The sequence below is a fragment of the Aphis gossypii genome, chromosome 2, assembly GCF_020184175.1.
Source record: "Aphis gossypii isolate Hap1 chromosome 2, ASM2018417v2, whole genome shotgun sequence".
NCBI lineage: Eukaryota > Metazoa > Arthropoda > Insecta > Hemiptera > Aphididae > Aphis > Aphis gossypii.
The window spans coordinates 62088704-62109958 of record NC_065531.1 but is presented as its reverse complement, the minus strand read 5'-3'; the positions used below and the strand labels follow the sequence as shown (position 1 = coordinate 62109958).

General features: G+C 26.2%; 1 protein-coding gene across 1 annotated transcript; it reads right to left on the bottom strand.

The window, feature by feature from the left end:
- Window positions 1-271: 271 nt before the first annotated feature.
- Window positions 272-20396, bottom strand: LOC114122959 (uncharacterized). Its single transcript, XM_027985774.2, has 3 exons — window positions 19963-20396; window positions 2159-2389; window positions 272-507 (listed from the first exon to the last, which is right to left on the bottom strand). The coding sequence occupies exons 1-3, from the start codon at window positions 20180-20182 to the stop codon at window positions 272-274; spliced, it is 687 nt and encodes a 228-aa protein (XP_027841575.2). The 5' UTR covers window positions 20183-20396.
- Window positions 20397-21255: the final 859 nt, after the last annotated feature.

Sequence of the window (21255 nt, the reverse complement as noted above, 5' to 3'; positions counted from 1 at the left end):
TAAAAACTTTTGTTTTTTTTTTTTCTGTCTTGCAGCAGTTTCGGATACCATGAGCGCGCATGTATTTTATGTAATTTATTGTAAATTTAACGACAAACACGATAAAAAGACAAAACCTCGTTATATAGGTTACTTAAACCAAAGGTAGGTACTTAACCTCTTTAGCGATAATAAAAAGAAAAAACACGATGCGATTATACTATACGTCGTTCGTAAAAATAACATAAAATATAATATTATGCACAGTGGTCATAATAATAATAACAGTATACTATGGTCGGCGTTTCCGGAACAAGTCGTTCGCTAACGACTTCTTGTATTCTTCCCATCTGTTTTCCACGACAAACTTCCGGAAAGACTGTTCGATCGTCGGGTTGGTACCGTCCAGAGAGCACACAGTTCTTCCCCAGATGTTGGACCCGTTGTGCTTTGAGAGGAACGACAACGGGACGAGCAAACACTTGACATCGGCAGTGGCTATCACCACCCGACCCGAACGCCTTTCGCCTGTGGACCCACAAAATACGCATTTCCATTATCAATATAAGCACAATGATTTTCGGAATGATTTATAATGGTTTCGAATACTATTGGTTAGGCGTTGGCCGGTATATCAGCATGGTTTTGGAAAATAATAGTTTTCCGGCAGGCGTGTTCGGGTGCTAGAAAACGTTTTTGAAATTTATTTAGTTTCCGTTTTAGTGTATAGATTTAAGTGAAAAATATAAATGTGACTATGTGACTTAATGACTATAATAATATAAACCAAATAGTTATGATATAATTTATAACTGTATAGGTGATAACAATATAGCTAAATATTAATTTCCCCTTGACTATTTCGTTGTTGTTACATTTTTATTGAATTTCTAAAATACGTCTTTATTTCATCTAATTTTTTTAATTTTTAATTAATAACTGTTGTCTGTTATCGTTAAGTAAGCTAACTAAACTCTTGCCTCTTGACGTATTATATATTTATTTACTTATTTGATTGCATAAATATATATTATTTAGCTATATAATTGTAAAATTGCTTGTGAAATTTGTCAAATAATATATATAATGAATACCTCATTCAATGAAAAATAACCAAGTTCCTTATAAGTTATAGTTATTTATGATGATATCCAATGATATCCACGAAAACTTGCATTATTCGAAATATGTTAAACTTCACTAATACTCAATTTCCAACGAACAGTTGAATTTTTATTTTTATTTTAACTCACATTAAACATCGAAAAATATTGTTTTTCTGTACCAAAATAAAATTAATAGTGCCCGATCTGGTTTTCAGAGTATAAAATCCACCAAATAAGAGGCGTTTATAAAATGATAATACGTTTGTAACGAAATTAAAACTCATCAATCATTGTTGTTTGGCCATTTTCAGCAAAGATTGTGATTTGTGACGTACTTATTTCTCTCTCATCGTCATTTACTTCTTTATTTTTGGGGCCTATATAGATACAGACAATAGCAGCCAGAAAGCGGCCTATTGACGAAGAATCGTTTAATCAATAAAGGTCGATTACTGACGAGCAAAGACATTTTATAGTCGAGTATAATGTTTTATAAATGAATAAAAATAAAAATAAATAAATACAGAAGCCGATGAATAATAATTTCGCATTGGTCGATTAGTTTGAACTCAGTCACATTTTGAAGTATAAATTCGTATTGTTTATCCCTTTATTTTAAGTAACATTCTTTTTCGTTATTTTCTCAACGTTTTTTAATAAGTATTTTAATAATAATAAAAAATGAGAAACATGTAAAAAAATCATTATTTAATAGAATTTACAATAGAAACAGAAAAACGTATGAACATATTATTATTTTAATATCATTTTCTACATTTCTTCTCATTATTTGATAAACTATATTAACAGATAAGCACACTCCTGTTTTAACTACTCACAGATATCTTTCGATAATTCATCAATATCCACTTCTCAATTGTCTTATGTGTCCATAGACATCTAAAAAGTGAATTTTATTTTTAACGTTTTTAAGAAAGAAATGCTATAGTTTATTTTCGACCTAATAGGATGTGCCACAGCTAATGAATAAATTATATCAAGGTACATTCTATACACCCAGTAATGCGTTTAATAACCAACAAAATTCTAAAATGATGAGTCATGCGTCTCACCCAGACCGAAAACCGAACCCGGTCGTAGATCAGACATCTTCACGTAGACCGTTTGTACATTTTTTTGTGTGTCCAAATTATGTGATTGACCATGGCCATCATGATCCCGGATCAATGCGAAACGGTTGCGGCCATTTGTTGTCATTTTACGGACACGGAGTCTTTGCATGCAAGTACACCGACCTTCGAGTACGAAGTAAGCATTTGCCTCGTTGGAGTTACGATCATCATCTGTAAATTATAAAAAATAAAACAAGACTTTATTAACTATTATTTCAGTATTAGGTAGGTTTATTTTGATCGGAAAAATTGTAAGCAATAAATCAGTAATAATAACAATGATATAGTTTCAACGGGTATTTCAATAATATTTTAAACAATAAGTAATAAAACAAATATAAACTGATTAGTTATGATATCGATCACTAATAATATAGCCTACTACCGTGGTGATCAAAATTTCAAACTTTAAACATCTATGACAATTACAGCAAAGTTATCGATAATGTGAAATGTTTTTAGAAGATTGATTTTTTTATAAACTCAAAATTTTAAACGAATCAAAAAACAAACTATACTAAAGAATTCTAATTTATACCTCAAACATTTACTATACAGTACGATTTATCGAGTATGCTCACTTAAATTTTTTATTTAATGATTTATTTAATTCAAATTCTGATTTTTAATATTTTTAAAATTTCTGTACTAAGAATAATAGTCATAAATAGTTTTAGAAGGGTTTAAAATATATGATGTTGTATTGGATCTAATGTTTATTAAACATGTAAAATGTTTGAAAAGTATAAATTTTGATATATTAATACTTAAATATTCAAAATACCATATCTTTCAAATCAATAAATTGTTATGAACTAATTTTGTTCTTATAACACAAAATTAAATAACTCAGATACTATTTGTTTGAATTTTAAGTTTAATCCATCAAAATGTTTGGAACAATATTATTCACTAAATAATTCATAACTGAAACGGGGGTTTCTCTTTGGAAAAATATAATTTTGTATGTGTAATATTTTTACAAGACACTTTTTAATAGTAAAAAAATGTCCAAGAATTTTTAAATAAGGGCTTTAAGTACATTTAAAAATTTTAAAACTAATATTTTAAATAACTTTACCAAGTATATGGAAACTAATTTAAATAACTTTTTCATATTTTACTTATTATTTTTCAATTATTATACAACTTATTTAGGTGTTACAAGGCCGTAACTGAAAAAATACTCGGGGTGTCCAACATTTTTTTAAATATATAGATACTGAACACTTTTCATTTTTACGTTAAAAATATAAAATTTGATTATTATCGTTATTGAAAACATAAATCGTTATTATAAATATTAAATTTACATAATAGTTAATTATTAAATAATAAAAAAATATTTCTACTTTTAAAAATTTCGGTCGAGGAGGGGTTCCAGACCCCTGGACCCTACTCCCAGTTACGACATTGAGTTGTTGTATACAAAACAGCTGTAAGTTAGAATTATGATATTTAAATTCAGTTCAAATATCATAAATTCTTACAACGATAATATTACAATACTAATAATTGTACACAGTGTACAACAGAAAAAGTTTGTACACCAATAGATGATGAACGTTTATGCCATATTCAATTTAAATTCATATTATAATTAAGTAAATAAATGTAAGTTACAAATCTTTGGATAAACAACTCAAAGAAATATTATAACTGTAATTGTTTGTACTAAAATAATTTTATAAAATATTAGACCTACAATATTTTTATCTTTAATGATATTGTTGAATTAAATCGTTTTAGATTTCGATCAAACAAAGGGAATATCATATAATATAAATATTCAATGAATTAACGAAATATAATAAAAAATAAAAAATAAAATAATATACTTTATTTTTTCTCTTATTAGCAATTATTATTATATAATATACTTATTTGTTGTATGTATCAACTATTAAAATTGTAATATATATTACATTTCTGTATAAAGTAGGTGCCTCTTATATAAAGATAAATAAATAATACCTAATTGGCATACATACTTTTTTCTTTAAAAATACTTTATTTTTAAAAAAAAACAATATCATATTATCAAAATTGTATCACAAGAATTAAATACAAATTTTAATTTAAAAAATCTATGAGTGTTATTATACCAGAATTTACTACAACGTATCTATACGGAGTAGCAAAATGATTTCTTTACGTTGGTAGATTTTCAGTTATTTTTGGACGTAGTATTGGAAATTATAATTTATAAATAAATAAGAAAATTTTAAGAAACATATGTAACACTAAAATATTACTTTTATAAATATAATATATATTTTATATATTTTGTCAAATAATATTAAAATATCAATTTATTAATACCCAATTTGTATGTAATATACTTTTTAAGGAAATAAAAGTAAGTAAAAATTGATAATAATATTAATAATAATAATGTTAGAACCAGTGACGTGCGGTCAGGGTAAGCTAGGTAAGAGGTTAGAGGTGCCTGGCTAAAAAAAAGAAGTAACAAGTTTAACATGTATTATGTTAAAATGACAGTGCGTCTTATATGTATTAAACTTATAACTATTTATAAATTCTTATTTGATTATTCAATTTATCTGTTTTTTTTTAAAAAAAAAGAAATAAAATTAATTGTTCTACATATAGACAATTTCTATACAGAAGCTCTCGTGTTTTAAATTGCTCGGCCCATATTGTCGTTAAAATATAGGAATGACCAGTTGCGGTAGAAGGGGATATCTGTGTTTATATGTGGCGGTTGATAGAGCTGTGCCAAGCACTTATCGATATATTTAAAAACGTAATTTCAATATTTTGCTGTTGCATATCAGATTATTTTCATCATCAATACATTTTAATTATATTACAATTTTTAGACTGTATTTTTTATCAATAAAATACCTTTTAAAAGTTTTAAATTGAAATTTTGTTTTAGCGCTTACCCAATAAAAATATCACCGCACTATATTAGTCATAACCATGATATAAATATAAAATATAATTAATTTAATTAATATGATAATTGAATTACGTTTAATCGACTGCAGTTGTATCTTAAATTGTTGACATTATTGGTAAAATGAATACTAAAAAAAAAAAAAACATTTGTGCAATAATATATTATTAAAATAAACCGAATAACTATTTCTATTGTTAAAAACGTGTACACACATTATAATAAAACAATACGAGACAATTAACTGCGTTTTATGCAAATAGTGTAGTAGTACTCGTAGGTTTTACACAGCACACGATTTAAGTCACGCCGGAAGAGTGTGCTTTATTTCAAAGCTCCCCCTCCTCCTCTCTCTCTCTCTCTCTCTTTCTCTTTTCTCTCACTTCCTTTATCTCACTCTTGGACATTTTTCCTCGACCTTATTACAATTAAAGTACAAGGAAAAAACATTTTTTTCATTACCAATTCATAGATATTAGTTAAAGCAGCTTTTTCCCTGTACTTATAATTTTAAATACAATTATTATCATCAAATTTTTTATTAATGTTATAAATAACAATACATTGCTAAATCCAACACATATAATATATGTAATACCAAATACCAATAATATATTTTATAAAAAAAAAGTTTCGACTTATCGTTAGTACAAGAAGCAAAAAGATTGTCAGCCAAAGTAATATGAAAATCATTTTTAAATCGCACATTTGAACCATTCGATGATTTTTATTCGTCTGCAGCTTATATTATTGCGAGAAGCATTTGTATTACCTATTGTATTCCACGAATGTCTGTGTATAGTACTAGTGAGCATTATAGAAGATAGAAAGCTGTTTTGTTATTGCACTGACGCCTTTAATTATGTATTGTTATACGAATCTAATATAGTGAGAAATTTGTAGTACGTTCGGGGTAGTACCATTTTATAGAAAATATATAGTGCTAGATTGCTATTTCACTATAAATTAATTCCAGCAAGATATCTCGTTTGAAATTTCGCTGAAAACTCAAACTTATTCCGTGTCTATTATGTTTTGCGTAATAAATACATTTTTTTCTATTACGTTATGTCATAAAAGAATATAGAATAAAGACAGTTCATTCTGGACTTTCTTCTTCATATATAATAATATGTACATTATAAGAATATACTAAATTACCTAACAAACTAGCTATAGTAGCTGGTGCACAATGGACATAATATAAGTATAACAATATTATATATAAACAGTGTTTGTATAATAAATATTGGTATTTTGTTCGTCGTAAAAAAATGATCAAGCAGCATTTTATAAGCCAGATGGGTGACAACCTATCTAAATAACACAGCCTATATTATGATATTAATTTATTTTACTTGCGCATAATAATATATTAGTATACAAGTATTAAACTTGGTAGTTTAGCACGCGTCCGTAGTCATTTAATTACAGTGACGATGATTTATATTTTCTACTCAGTTTTGAAAACAAAAACAACCTCGTTTGATAATATCACGCCTTGACTCTCATGTATCGATTTTAATACATAGCCAAATTCGTAATGACGAATGTCATAGGCAGTTAGCATAAGAGGAATTATGTTGTTTTATAAGAAGGAGAGAGTAGGACATGACACTTGGGCATAACCCCAAACGATAAACTCTTAAATCGTGGTTTACTAAGTAATATTATTTTAGTAATTCTGTAAATTATTCAGATTTAAATTAGGCGCTCGATCATTATTTTTGGGGAGTGTATTATTCGTTTAGAAAACTAATTAATTGAATTTTTAAAATTATTTTTATAACTGTTTATATTTAAATAAACTGAGTATCTACATTTTAGACGTTAATGTATTAGTATTCTAAACGTGGTTTACAGGTAACAATCAAAATTTAATTCGTTAAATAAAACAAATACAACGCAATACAATAGAATACATACACTGAACTGCATAAATCGTATTTCAGTAATTAATGTTGGATGAACTGAGTATTATAATATTATCTTACAACTATATTATAGTTGTAACAAAATATATAATATATCATATAAATTGTTATTATAGAATTTGAATTTAAATTTTGCATATTTGTTTTATTATTATTATTTTATTTAAGATAAAATATTCAGTATGAAAAACCAAAGATCTATAAAAAAAAAAAATGAATTTATGTTTGGACTCACTTAATTCATAATTAATAAATTAATTCAATTAAAACATAGATTTGGAATTTTATATAAGTACATAATAATATTGTATGCTACAAAACTAATACAATTTGTATTCTTGATGTACAGACATTCCATGTCAATAAGACTACACAATACCACTTCAAAAAATTACAAAATATCCACTAATATTATGAAAAACAACTACACCTTTTCCTTTATTTTTCATCAGCAGAATCGAATTCTCACGCATAAATATGTTGATTAATAACTAATAAAATAATAATGAAAAATTTTACTTTGGTACCCGATAACTGGTACAGTTAGTCTATACAGTATACACTTATTAATATTTTATGTATAATGATTGCAAAACGTGTATAATCACATTACACGTAGATAAACTAAATTATTTGTGGTTGATGTCAGCCACAGTAGAAAATTCATTTCTATCGTCTATCGTGTATGCTTTCGATATATACATTTATATCGACGTTGATGGACACGTGGTTAGTATAGTTGTGAACCGTTTACTTTTGGCACATTCTTCTAAGAAGAGTGTAATACATATATTTATATACCTTTATGTGTTTGTGTGTGTGTGTGTGTTTGTGGGTGAAATAAAACAAACAATATGAAGAAAGTTTTTGTTAGAAAAAAAACAATACTCTGGAGAGAGTTAAAGTTATTTTTAACGTCAAATAACGAACGCCTTGTGGTCATTTTTGTTCAAAGAAAATATATAAAACTCACTCAAACAGCAAAAACATATAGGTGGTATATGCTATCGTGCGCTTAAATAAGGTTCAAGTATAAAGTCTATATCATGTGGTTGCATTATCTCTCCAACCATACAACGATACAGCTAGTGGTTAGGTACGCGTCAGTATTAGTTGTATGGGGTTGTGGGTTCAAATCCCGGGCACCAACCGTATTTTTATCGACTTATTTTCTGTCTATGTAATAATGTTATGACCAACTCACTATTGTGGCCGTGTTTTTATTTGGTCATTCTCACTACGATACAAACTAAATTGCATCGTTTAATCACGAGGTTTAAAACTTTGTATAGTAATAATGTATTTATAACTATATATGCAGCACTATCGTAGTATGAAAAATTCACGATTGGCGATAACAATTTTATGTGGTCTTTTTTTTATATTTTGATGCCAATTTTTCCTAATACCAACCAACAAACAACATAATATCGTCAACTAATATTGATTTTAAAACTATTCATTAAAACAAAGATGTGCGTATCTTTCGTATCTTCGCATAAATCTTCATATAGCGCTCATTAATGCGTATTTTTGAGTTTTGAATTTTAACCAAGTTCATGTGCTCGGCATGATTCCGATGATTGTATATAAACACTATAAACATAACACAATGGGAAACAATTTATTTTATACTGAACAAAATGAACCATTTCAATATGTCTTGCCGTTAAATTTACAATCATCATATGAGTAACTAAAAAAATTATAAATATTTGTCCATATCACAAAATCTGATATTTAAAACGAAAAACAAATCAAACGCAAATAATTATAATTTTTTTTAAGTATATTTATGTTTATTTTTTTATATACGTTTAACTAATAAATCTATTTTATATATTAAGATTAATTTCAACACTATTAATGAGAAACTTTCATGATTAATTTAGTCATACGTAATTTATTAATAAGTAGTAGATAACTATTTTTAAATATCAATAAATTCAAAGTAGTCACAATACCTAAATATTGTCTCTGATAGATGATATTCACTAATTGTATCAGTATTTCTGATTTTAGCTGAACGTGACCACGGTGACATAAGAAAACTTGGTAATTTCATCATGTATTATTTTTAATATTAATTATAATCCATTCCTGTTTATATCGTCTTAAACGTTTAATTTAGTATCTTTTTTAACATATCGCTTTATATATATATATCTAGTATCTACTAAGAATTTATCCATGAAAAATAATTTAGGATGAATAAATTTTGAGCACGAGTAACATTATAATAAATATCTATTTAATATATTTATTTTTATCGATATAAAAATAAATATATCTTTTATAATATATATTAAAATAATATTTTAATAATATATTCTCTACTTACATTGGTCGGACGGTTATAGTTCCAGTCCTATTTTTAACCTTGTACGCTATGGTTTACTACACTGCAAAACGTTAGACAAATAGGTGCATAAATATTCATTGAAACGTCCAACAGTTACATTTTTTTATAGGAATTTATTATGGCAAATACAGTATCGTAATAAGGGTGATAAACGGGGATCATCGTACCAGATTTGCAACTTTTTTTTAACGATTTAGAATCATTAGTATTAGTGTATTACTATACACGAACTACATGTTTACAACCATTGTACCATCAGTTATATTATGGTTTATTGCTGTAAATTATTAATTTATTCATTATTATAGACTTTGGTTGGTACGATATTACGATCTGATTATTCAATTATTGTTTAATATTATAAAAGCAATAAATTGTTTAAAAAAGAATAAAACCAAGTGGTGTATCTTCTAGAAAATTAGTCATTAAAAAAATATTAATGAATTCGCTTGTATTATTTCTAGTTAGTAAATTAGGCAATTATTTTATGACGAAAAATCTGAAGTTTTGACATATACGCATCAAATGTTGAGTGTTTGTAAGTTCTTGTAAACTTTTGTATCCAAATTATTACCGGTGATTCATTTGTTTAAAGTGGAGGGGGTAACATGAGCAGCGTTGTCGCTTTACCTAGGGCAACGAAACACTAAATCCGACTCTGAGCACACTTCATATAATAAATAACAAACAAACATAAATATATATATTTATATATTGCTTATTCAAATTACTGAATTACTGATTTTAATCAGACTCTAGCCGCTAAATAGTCTTGTAAAATCAGTTCAATCCATACAAACACGCTATTATCAGTCTTCATTTGCCGGATATTCGTGATTTAAGCTAGAAGAAAAATGCATTTTTAGGGTGCGATTTTAGGGTTTTTGGATAACTTTCACTTTAATTGCTGTACTACGATACGTTTTACACCAATACCTATCATTGCTTTTGAAAATAACTTTAGTCTATTCACAACACCGGAAGTCATTTCAAACCAGATAAATATACTTTGGTTCCCAGAGGGTTGTATGATTTTAATTTAAATATACTAATCGACCGATTTTCATACTACTTTTCGTGTATACGTCTAAATTATTTATTTAGTATGACATCAATACATGTATTTATTATTACATCCGGTGATTTTACATCTGATTTAAATAATTCATTACAACTAGCCATTTCCAGAAATCCTTCTGCTATTTGAGTTGACCAAAATGAATAAAGTTTTGCACGTTAAATATTTTAAAAGTTTATGAGATTTGTTACATACGAATTTCTAACGATGAACTTTACATATAAAGTAAAATATAAATGTTAATAACTAATTTCATAAAACTGTATTTATAATATCATTATTTAACTTAAAATTGTCTATGGTCCAAATGTCTGTGTTTGTGTATTTTAATGACGAAATAATAATTAATCATCGTTATTATGTTACACAATAATCAATGATAATAATTAATTTCTTAAACCATTCTTTTTTTTTCAAATAGCATCATTTTATAATAAATATTGTAGGTATATGCGTTTTTTTCATTAATACAATTCGTCATAATGACATAATCATGTAATAAATAACATAACAATACTATTGATTTTAATTTTTAATTTTATTTTTATGAAAATAAAAATGGTCCATTTAAAAAGTATTACAATATTATTTTATTTTTTCATAAGTGTCGATATGGTTAAAAGCTGTGTAATAATAATCTATAATATTTAAGTTCTGCATATTTACCTCTATCCTACCAACCATAATAATATAACGAAAAAGCGTTTATTCTCTCCTACTGTAAAATCATCATACCCAGCTTAAACTTACTATGCAAGAACGCGTACCCATCAAATCTGTAAAATAATTTTGGCCCCATATCGAAAAATATAATATAATAAATATGTTTATGTACAACTTACACTTTTTACAACACGTATATAATTCCGTGTTGGACGTATATTATGATAAAATGATTGTCATACAATAATCTGATACCACATTTAGGTATTTAAGTTGTGCGATAATGAAGTATATATAACTCTGATTAAATAACCTAATTTTATAACAAGAAATTTATTAACACGAGTATTTGTAGTTTTATTAGGTACATTGTCTGAGATATAAATGCATTGGCTTTGTAATTCGTCAGATTTATGACTAACTCACGTATTGTTTTTTTTTGCGCAGTAAATAACGTTTGCAATTTAAAATCCCAGGCGCGTTCTTTACCACACTTAAAGCGTAAACGCTATTTTTTTTAACTCGTCGTCAGCCCACATTATGAATGCATTTATTACATATATACAATTAAAATATAAATGATCCCAAAATACGTACACCATTTATACATATATATATATTGTTTTTTTTTTATATGTATTATACATGTACTCGCACATATAGTAAATAGCTGTATAATTATTTTGTTCCCGTGAAATCGTTTCGAATATAGTGCTTCATTTTTTTTTTTGTTGTACGTCGTACAGATTTATTGTTATTTACCCAGCTAGAAATTACCATCCTACAAACGCCGCAATGATCTATCTTGGGAGTATGATAATAGTATAATATCATGCATATACTCTATACAGTCTACTATACGTCTTCCGTGACTTATGATTTCATCAATTTTATAGATTTTTTACAATATCCGATAATAGTTAATCTTACACTGTAGTGGAGAAATTAATTATTTTCATTTTTGAAACCAATGTTTTCTAATTATAGGTGCATTATAAAACTTATGTTAAACATTTTGAAGAAATTTAAAAACAATAATTTGTTAACCTACTAAATCATGAATTGGAGCTAAATGAATTTAGTCGAACACGAGATTCCAAGTTAAAATACCTCTGCAAAAACATCTAATAATTATATTTTCTCCTGTTATTTATACATATAATAGAAATATCTTCTAAAAGAATATCTCCTTAAACATCATCTCTAAAATGTTTATTATTTAGCCTACTCGTAGAGCACTGTTAATAAGGAATACTATTTCATACAATACATAATTTGTCATTTTAAGATTGTGATTATTTTTGTCACAAATATTATAGTATGTATGTGAAAATCACTTCAGAGATTGGTCTTATTACCTATAAATATAACATTGTTTATATCTCATTGATTATTATAGTGTTCTTAAATTAACAAAAAATATAAAAATATTAATAATAATGGTACTGTACGGTATTGAGACATTTTGTCTAAGCGATGTTTCTATTAAAGATATTTTCTTCAAAGATACTTTTTTACTGGAAATATTTTGTATCAAATTCATTTTTTAATAAAGCTATTTTTTTAGAGATAATTTGGCAAGTCGTCGAATAAGAGCTACCATTGCTCGGATTATCAGAATCATTTTTCGACGATTTCTCTGCTTTTGTTTCCCTCCGCGCAGTGACTCAAGTTATAAAAGCATGTACCTAATCATTATTTTAAACCACGCATACCTTATGGTTTTTACTGTTCATTTTAAATATATATATATATTTTTAGTGTTACTAAAAAAATCAACATAAACAAATTTATAGTATTATATTAAACTGACAGTGGCATTGTATGTTAACGCAATGTATATGTATATATATATATATGTTTAGGCAATCGTATCACCTTAGTCGTATCGGCAATGCACAGAAAATATATTACATCGTATGTAACGACTATAAACAAGGTTTCGAGTTAGATGTTTCACATACTCCGCCTGTGGTATTAGTTTTTTTATCGATTATTTGCTGATTTCACCCCAAACCAATAACTAATTGATTTTAAGATTTCAAATATACTAACGGCGTTTAGTTATCTAAAATATAATGTTTGAGTCGAAAACAAAACAAAACAATACAAAACTTAGCGCTGGTGATGAATATCTAGGTATCAAGATACCTAATATGTAGAAATAACAGTATGGTTTCCTTAGACGTATGGACTAAAACAATATAATTTTTGAACATTAAACGTTAACAAAAAAAAAAAAAAAAGGCAAACACGAAAACGTAGGTGTGGTCCAATACAAACGGTCGGGGTCACGTGTAAAAATGTCAAATTCAATAAATAACGGTTAAGTCTTGTCTCTCCCCCCCCTCCCTTTCACACCACCACAATCATCCATGGTCGACCCACAAAAATCTTCAGGGAAGTTCAAACCTATAATACAAGCGGTATAGGCTGCAACCGCGATAGTGAAAAGATTACAGATTATACCTTAGGGGTAGCTCCAAGTGACATCGATAATGGGGTAGAGATATTGTTTTTTTCAAATAAAATATTTTAAATAATTTAGTTATAAAAAAAAAAAGGTGGTCAAGTAGGTAACACTCTGCTGTATAGTAGGTATTGAGTGCATGGACCTCAGATATAGAGTAGGTCATTATAACGAGTGTGTTAAATTTAAATACTATAGGTATCATTGCATACGAAAAATGATTTTGAACGGAAATGATTTGCTATCCTAAGATATAAATTTTCCACTAGGTGGTGAAAAAAATGGTGTGTGTTTTAAGTTTCTACGACTACAGTAATTTTTAACTATAGTAAAAATTTAAAATCATTTACTAGCAAATTGTTATTTTACGCGTGAATTTTTGATTTTGTAAAAATTTAAGCTACAATACATTTATCACTCTATTCAGAATCTGCAAGAATGCTCGCAGTATTTAATGATTAATAATAAGCTAAATAGTAAATATACAATTAACAACTATATAATTATTTAATTCGTCTTATGATACTGTATAGCTGTGGACATCATTATTATGTTTTGCTCACTATTTTCACCCCGCTACGCCACTATCATTATCATAATATATTTGTTTTTTTTATTATTAATATCGTCTGTATGCCTGATATAATAACTAAAATGTACATTTTATTTTTACGTGTTCGAGTGATCGGTGTACACAATATTAATTCTATATGTGATAAATCATGTTCGCAAAATGTATCAAGTTTTTTTAATATTCTCCTCTCCACTTACAATGTTAATAACGAAAATATAAATACTTATATATACCTACATCGGCTAAAAAAGAATTAAAGTTGGCCTGACCTTTATTTATTTATTTATTTTATGTTAAGTTCGACCAACAATATTTATTCTCAGGAGATTGACTTAAACATTTTTAAAGTATCGTATACATTAAGGTTAAATACAAAATGGTACTGCTGCGGCCCGTGTGATAAATACTTACCAATTCTAATAAATTATTCGACGTCAACTCTTAAGAAATTCCTTTGAGTATTTGGTCACCTACGATAGTTTAATATAAACCAATGCAGTCGATTAAGAGTAAAAAAAAAAACAGAGCAGTCCCACCGCCGTCGCTTTCATATAATTTATTTAAATCATTCTTAATATATTATGTTTCTGCGTACTATATAAATAGTGGATACACGTTAATTGATATTTAACATATTTATTTTTATCTCGATCGTTATTCATTTCAAATATGTAATGAAAAATGAGAAATTAGAATTAGTATAAAAACACAAGGAATCGCAAGGGATATAATAACTAGAATAATTGTTCAACGATTTTGTTTTATGCATCGTAACGATCTGGTCTGATTTAGGAATGAACTAAGATTAGCTAATTGGTTTCTAAATGACTATAGGTTTAGAGAAGATATAAAATTTAAAAAGTAGAACGACGTTCTAAGGGTAACGTATACGATTAATTGGCAAGTAATTTGATTTCTAAAGTTGAATATCAGGACAGTATCTGGACGTAGTTGTATCGCTATAACTTAATAATATATAAACTTTTAAATGGTTACATTAACATTCTAAACTTATTGTAAATAATATCGTTTGATGTACCCTAAATGAATAATTCTGATAACTCTCGCTGTGTATTTGCCAAATTACAGGTAATACATTTTGTTCTAAATGGCATTATGAATCTAATCTTAATGACGATTCAAATAGTTATAATTTTTCTAAAGGCAATAGGTCAAAATTAAAACATTGAAACACTCTAAATGAAGACATTTATTACAGTATAATTTGTATCATATTATGATCGTACATTTTATAATATAATATATAGTTATTAAAATTTTGCTGCAACACGGGTTAGGATTATTTCAGTTAATTTCGTTTATTTATTTTTCAACTTAAACGCCTGCAAAGAAATTACATTCTGTTGATTTTTTTTTTTTTTTTTTTTTTAACTAAAAATTGTCTCAGATCACAATTGCCTATTTCATCGCATTGATAAAAGTAAAAACAGATATTTCTATAAAATTTGAATCAATAATTATTAACGCTATCAAAGAAAACAATTGTATAATAATAAATAATATTACCGCACCCCACGTATTCATGATTTAAATTAAACCAACAAAGTAAAAAAAAAATACAAATTAATAATCGTAAGAAATTATAATAGGTGATGTATACGCCATCCACTCATTATAAAAAAACACTTTAAAAAGTGTTTTAAATTCAATGATTTACGATTAAAAATGAGATGGTCTAACTTTTTGACAGCAGAAATTAACAAATAAGTAATTTTTATAATATTACAATATTTTAACAAATTAAATGTATTCGTATTTTTTTTTACTTCTAATTATTTCTAAACAATATTTAGAATTTTTCATTTAGCTCTCGAAAAACCAACTATTAATAAGAAATTCCCCTTAAAGTTGATGATATGAGCATTTTTTTTACTATGAAAAGTGTGTTCAGAAGCAAAAAAACACATCATTGTAAAATCAATACATTCTTTGCTCTGCTCAGAATCTAATATCTACAGATATATAATTTAAAATCTTTAATAATATCTTACTAGTAAATTCAATGATGCAACGTTTTCATTTTGTAAACTATTATTTGATATTTAATTTCTGATTTTAAATTATTGTATTATGTTTTAATTTTGAACAATTTAACCACAAACTTTCTTGATTAAGGACCTTTTGGTAAATTAATTTTTCTACCTCAGAACACACTCAAAAACTATGATTGAAGCATTTTTTTATATAAAGTTTTTTATTGTGCACGTAGTTAGTGATATAGAAACTAAAAAATATGATAAGAAAAACTTCTGCAATGAAAAACACTACTTTGAAATAGTCGAATGTTTGATGTAACTCCTTTCGTTAATAATTACTATTCTCAACATCCAAACCTCGATCATTTTTATTATTAAATATTTTATTTTGATATGTAATAACTGTTAAGTGCTTGGAACAATTAAAATACTTAATGTATTTTTTAATAACTTGTAGATATTTTCAAAACTCAATCTCAATATAAATATATTTTAATACTTCGTATTTAGAATCAATATACAATATATATCTATACTTTTTTAAAACCATGAAAATTTGATCACAGTAAATTTAATGAAAGTTGTACGTACTATTTTGCTTTGTATTGTATGTTAACATAATAACTTAATAATATATTTTTTTTTTCATATATAGTAGGTACATAATAATTATAATATTTAAGACATTTGATTTTTTTCTATCTTCGTAACATTATTTAAAAAGGTTGAGAAAAACTCAAATTATATATTTTTTTTTTATATTTTAAACCTTTTTTTTTTCACTTAAGTAATTAACTTTAAAATAGTTCAGTATATTATACAAAGCGCTGGAGAAATATTTAAATAAAAACTCCTGAAGTTATGATACGCAATGATTTTGTTCATAACCTAGTTTTTATAATATAAATAAATAAAATCTACTTTTTATAAAAAATTTAACTTGAAAATAAAATAAAAGGATATAAAAAATAGTGTTAGTCGACCAATGTAATTCTAAAGATTTAGATAAATAATTATTATAGAGGTAAAACTGATTTGTCAGTACATTTTTATAAGCTTTTCAAAAGGTATTTAGAGCTTTAAAGCTTTATTTTAAACGCTTTTACTACAGATTTTTAGATTTAACATCTGTACTACAGCTATTAACAATTTGAAAATGAAAAATCAATTCCCCAAGGTTATCAACTTTTAACTGATATTCTAGAATATTTTATTTTCAGATTACATCACTGTAATTTGAGTTAATTCCTGATTTGAAGTTTGGGATATAAATTTCCCATCGACAATCTAAATTTGGATTAAAAAAAGTAATTGATACTAATATAAAAAGTTTAGTATTATGCTGTATACGTTATGCAAACACAAAGTTGTTATAGTAACTATAATCAGAAAGCTGAATTAATGATTTATCGGAACAATTAATTATTAATCCTGTCTAATTGAGTTTTTTTAACAGTTTTATCACGCAAAAATTGTATTATTTTGCAATCATATATTTTCATCATGATTGTTTAGCTAACCTTTGCAGTTTATTTCATCGAACCACGTTTGAATACTTAAAATAAGTCGTTATTCTTAAAGAGATACCTCCTCGACACTACCAAGAAAAACAAAATAATTGATAAGTTTTATACTGTTTTATATGAATTATTATAATTATTCACTTTTGTAGTTAAAATCAAAATATATAGGTATCAAATATATATTTTTTTTTTTCATATGTTCATAGATAAATTTTCATTTTATTTAACTTTAAAATTTAAGTAAATACCTATAGAAGTGTTAGAGGTCTTATATATATATATATATTGCATCAATCAAATACTTAATTTAGACTTACTTCAAATCTCTATATTTTTACTGTTTTATTTTTTAAACATAATTTTTTACGGCATACAGTATTAAAAATACAATTTTAACAATAATATTTTAATTTGTTATTTTTATAAATTATTAATATTATAAAATACTAGTTTCATCATTTTTCATATAAAACGTACGTGAAGTTATCGTCACCCCACCACATCATACAATTTTTTGTTCGGAAAAATTGTAGACAATAGTAAATCCATTATAAATGCAATTTTTAAATTTGAAAACCATCAGGACTAGGAAATAAAATATTAATTTGAGAGGACTTTATTATATCAACTTGTATTTCTCAATATTTCCATTATATAAAATTAATAGAAGAGTCTTCGGAGAAACTTATATTAACAGAACTATAGAAAAAATAGGTCAAGTAGTTTTATTCGAAAGACACATTTTTCGCACCCATATAACAATTAAAAACACATCGATCATTGAAATATTATAATCAATACACTATTTTATCAAATAGTATGTATGATATATAAGAATATAAAGAAATTATAATCTCGCGATTTATTATCAACGAGTAACACACTCTTAAATCATTATATTTACATATATGTATAATGTATATATACGAATGTATAGATATTGCAATGATGTGTGGTTTTTTTTATGTTTACCCGATAATTAGTTGATACAATTTTTCGATTTTTAATTTTGAGAGTTAAATGGTTTCACTAAAAATTAAATAAAGGTGCCTGGTATCTATCGATTCTAGATCTGATAAATAATTAAATTCAGATAATTTAAACACATTATAAATAAGTAATTGATTATTATTAATTGCTATTATTTTAAATCTGTCATGCCCTCAAATATTTTAAATGGGTTATCGTGAAGCTATATACCTAGTATGCAAAATTAAATAATTAAAAACTACTCGTTTGACTTTTGATATGCATTAAACACTTGCAAAATAACATACTTGAAAAAAAAGTGTGATTATAACTTGAACAAAATAAGTTAATATTGCCACAAAAGTTCAAACTCTTATTAAGTGTTACAAAAAAAAAATCAATATTTGATCATTAAGACGTATACTTACTATTTTGAAAAATAAGAATTTTAATAAATGTAATATAAAAAAAATACTAGAGTTATCATACTTAATGAATCAACCTGTATATTACGTTGTGGCTCTTACATTTTATTTATATTTGTATTTTCTAATACTGTACTATTTGTTATTTTTATATTATTTGACTATTATATGATAATATATATTATATTATACTATTATATTATAACTTGCACATTGGTTGATGGTACACATTTAATAAATTTGTTTTTTGGCCAATAATAATTAACGTCCGAACATAAAATAGGTTTTTCACTATAAAATATCATTTGGTTTTAAATTTAAAATCATTATTCATAGAGAAATACAACTTTTACTTATACTATTATATTTTATACACACGGTACTATTTTTAAGTGTTATGTTTTTAGCAAAAATTATTTCAACCTATTATATTATTATAATAGTAAAATAAATTACTTCACCAAATAGCAATTTCAAAAAGCATCAGTTTCCTTTCAGAATTGTTTTTTCGCATACATTATATACCATTGAATTCAAATTTAACACATCCATTACAGTAACCTATTACCTAATCAATACTTACCACCATACAGCAGAGTGGTATCCACTTGGCCACCTTTTTAAATTGCAAACTACAGTATGAGCTCCATAAATTCATTTTACATATTATTCTATTATGTTGAATGCGTACGTGAGACATTTTTTCTATAAACTTTAAAAATTAGGAAATAATTTACATACGTCTACCTAAATTTTTTCAGGGAAGAAATTTTTTTTATGCAAAGTGTACGTAGATTATCCGGATGATGACAGACTATATACATACCATAGACGATGCTTCTTGTCGGAAACCGTCTTACAGCCGAAGTTTTGGCACATTCCCGTCTCTCTAGGTCCGACAACGCAGCAAGTGGCCATACCGAGGTCACGGCATCCGCAACCTCGGTCAGTTGCTTCTGGACTGATGCCATGAGTACGCAGTCCAATTGTTGGTCATCGGACGACCTGTTTATGACCATACGCACAGCGTTTCTGAACGCTTCCATTCTCTGGAACTGGCTTGAAAATAACCGTGAAATAAGCTAGAATCGCTAATTCTAGAATTTCTGAGGACTTCAAGAGTTGTGTTAGTACGGGTCGCAAGTACGATATCGGACTGAATTATGCTAAGATATACGAGTATGTACGTTCATAAAAACAAATCTTAAATACATAAAAATATATTTATATACGATGAAGACTGTACTTACCCGTTTGATCGATGGTTGGAAACAATTGTAGTCACGTGACAACACGAGCAAAATACAACAGACTACAACTATACTGTCAACGAAACTGTATTATATAGCTATTTAATAGAAAATAAATAATGTACAGTTAAAGACTAAAATATTATGATCAAGAATATTATACAACTCAAGTGTTGTAGACTGTTTAAAATATGATAAAAAAAAGTAGGAAATATTGTATTTCGTTTTATAAATTTAGTGTTTTATTATATCCTCCTACTTAATATGAAGCTGTTTTAATTTATCACTATGTAGTACTACATACTACTTATATATGTATTCATATTGTACCTATTAATTGTATTTATAAACTATTTCAATATTTTTAATTTTTTATGTTTAATTTTTACTGTTTGAAAAAAACATTTCAATGCATATAACTCCGGGTCTTAGTTATTATATTTTATACTTACTTTAAACAATTATATTTGAGTTCAAGTTACTAGCTAAGTTTGGATTTATTTATATATATATGTGTGTGTGTGTGTGTGTGTGTGTGTGTGGTGTGTGTGTGTGTGTGTGTGTGTGTGTGTGTGTGTGTGTGCTTGTGTGTAAACTTCATTATCTTATTTAAATAAGAGGCTGTCTGTTATAGTTAGTAGATTTACATGAATTACTTTAAAATAAATATGTTCCTTATTATTTATGTTTAAAACATTGCAGCAGTGAATCCATGAAAATATGTACGACTATTCATAGTAGATAATAAATTATATATATTTATGTATTATTTTACGCATATATATATATATATATTATATATAACTGTATAATATAACTTATTAGCTTTTTTATTGGAGCATATAAAGCACATCATATATTATTAAATA

What these genes read in the sequence shown, in the direction of transcription:
- LOC114122959 (XM_027985774.2), bottom strand. Translation starts at nt 20,182, where the DNA reads ATGGAAGCGTTCAGAAACGCTGTGCGTATGGTCATAAACAGGTCGTCC. An exon ending in GACAAGAAGCATCGTCTATG is followed by an intron (nt 2,390 to 19,962) that starts GTATGTATATAG and finishes TATAATTTACAG; the next exon opens with ATGATGATCGTAACTCCAAC. An exon ending in GGGTTCGGTTTTCGGTCTGG is followed by an intron (nt 508 to 2,158) that starts GTGAGACGCATG and finishes GTGGGTCCACAG; the next exon opens with GCGAAAGGCGTTCGGGTCGG.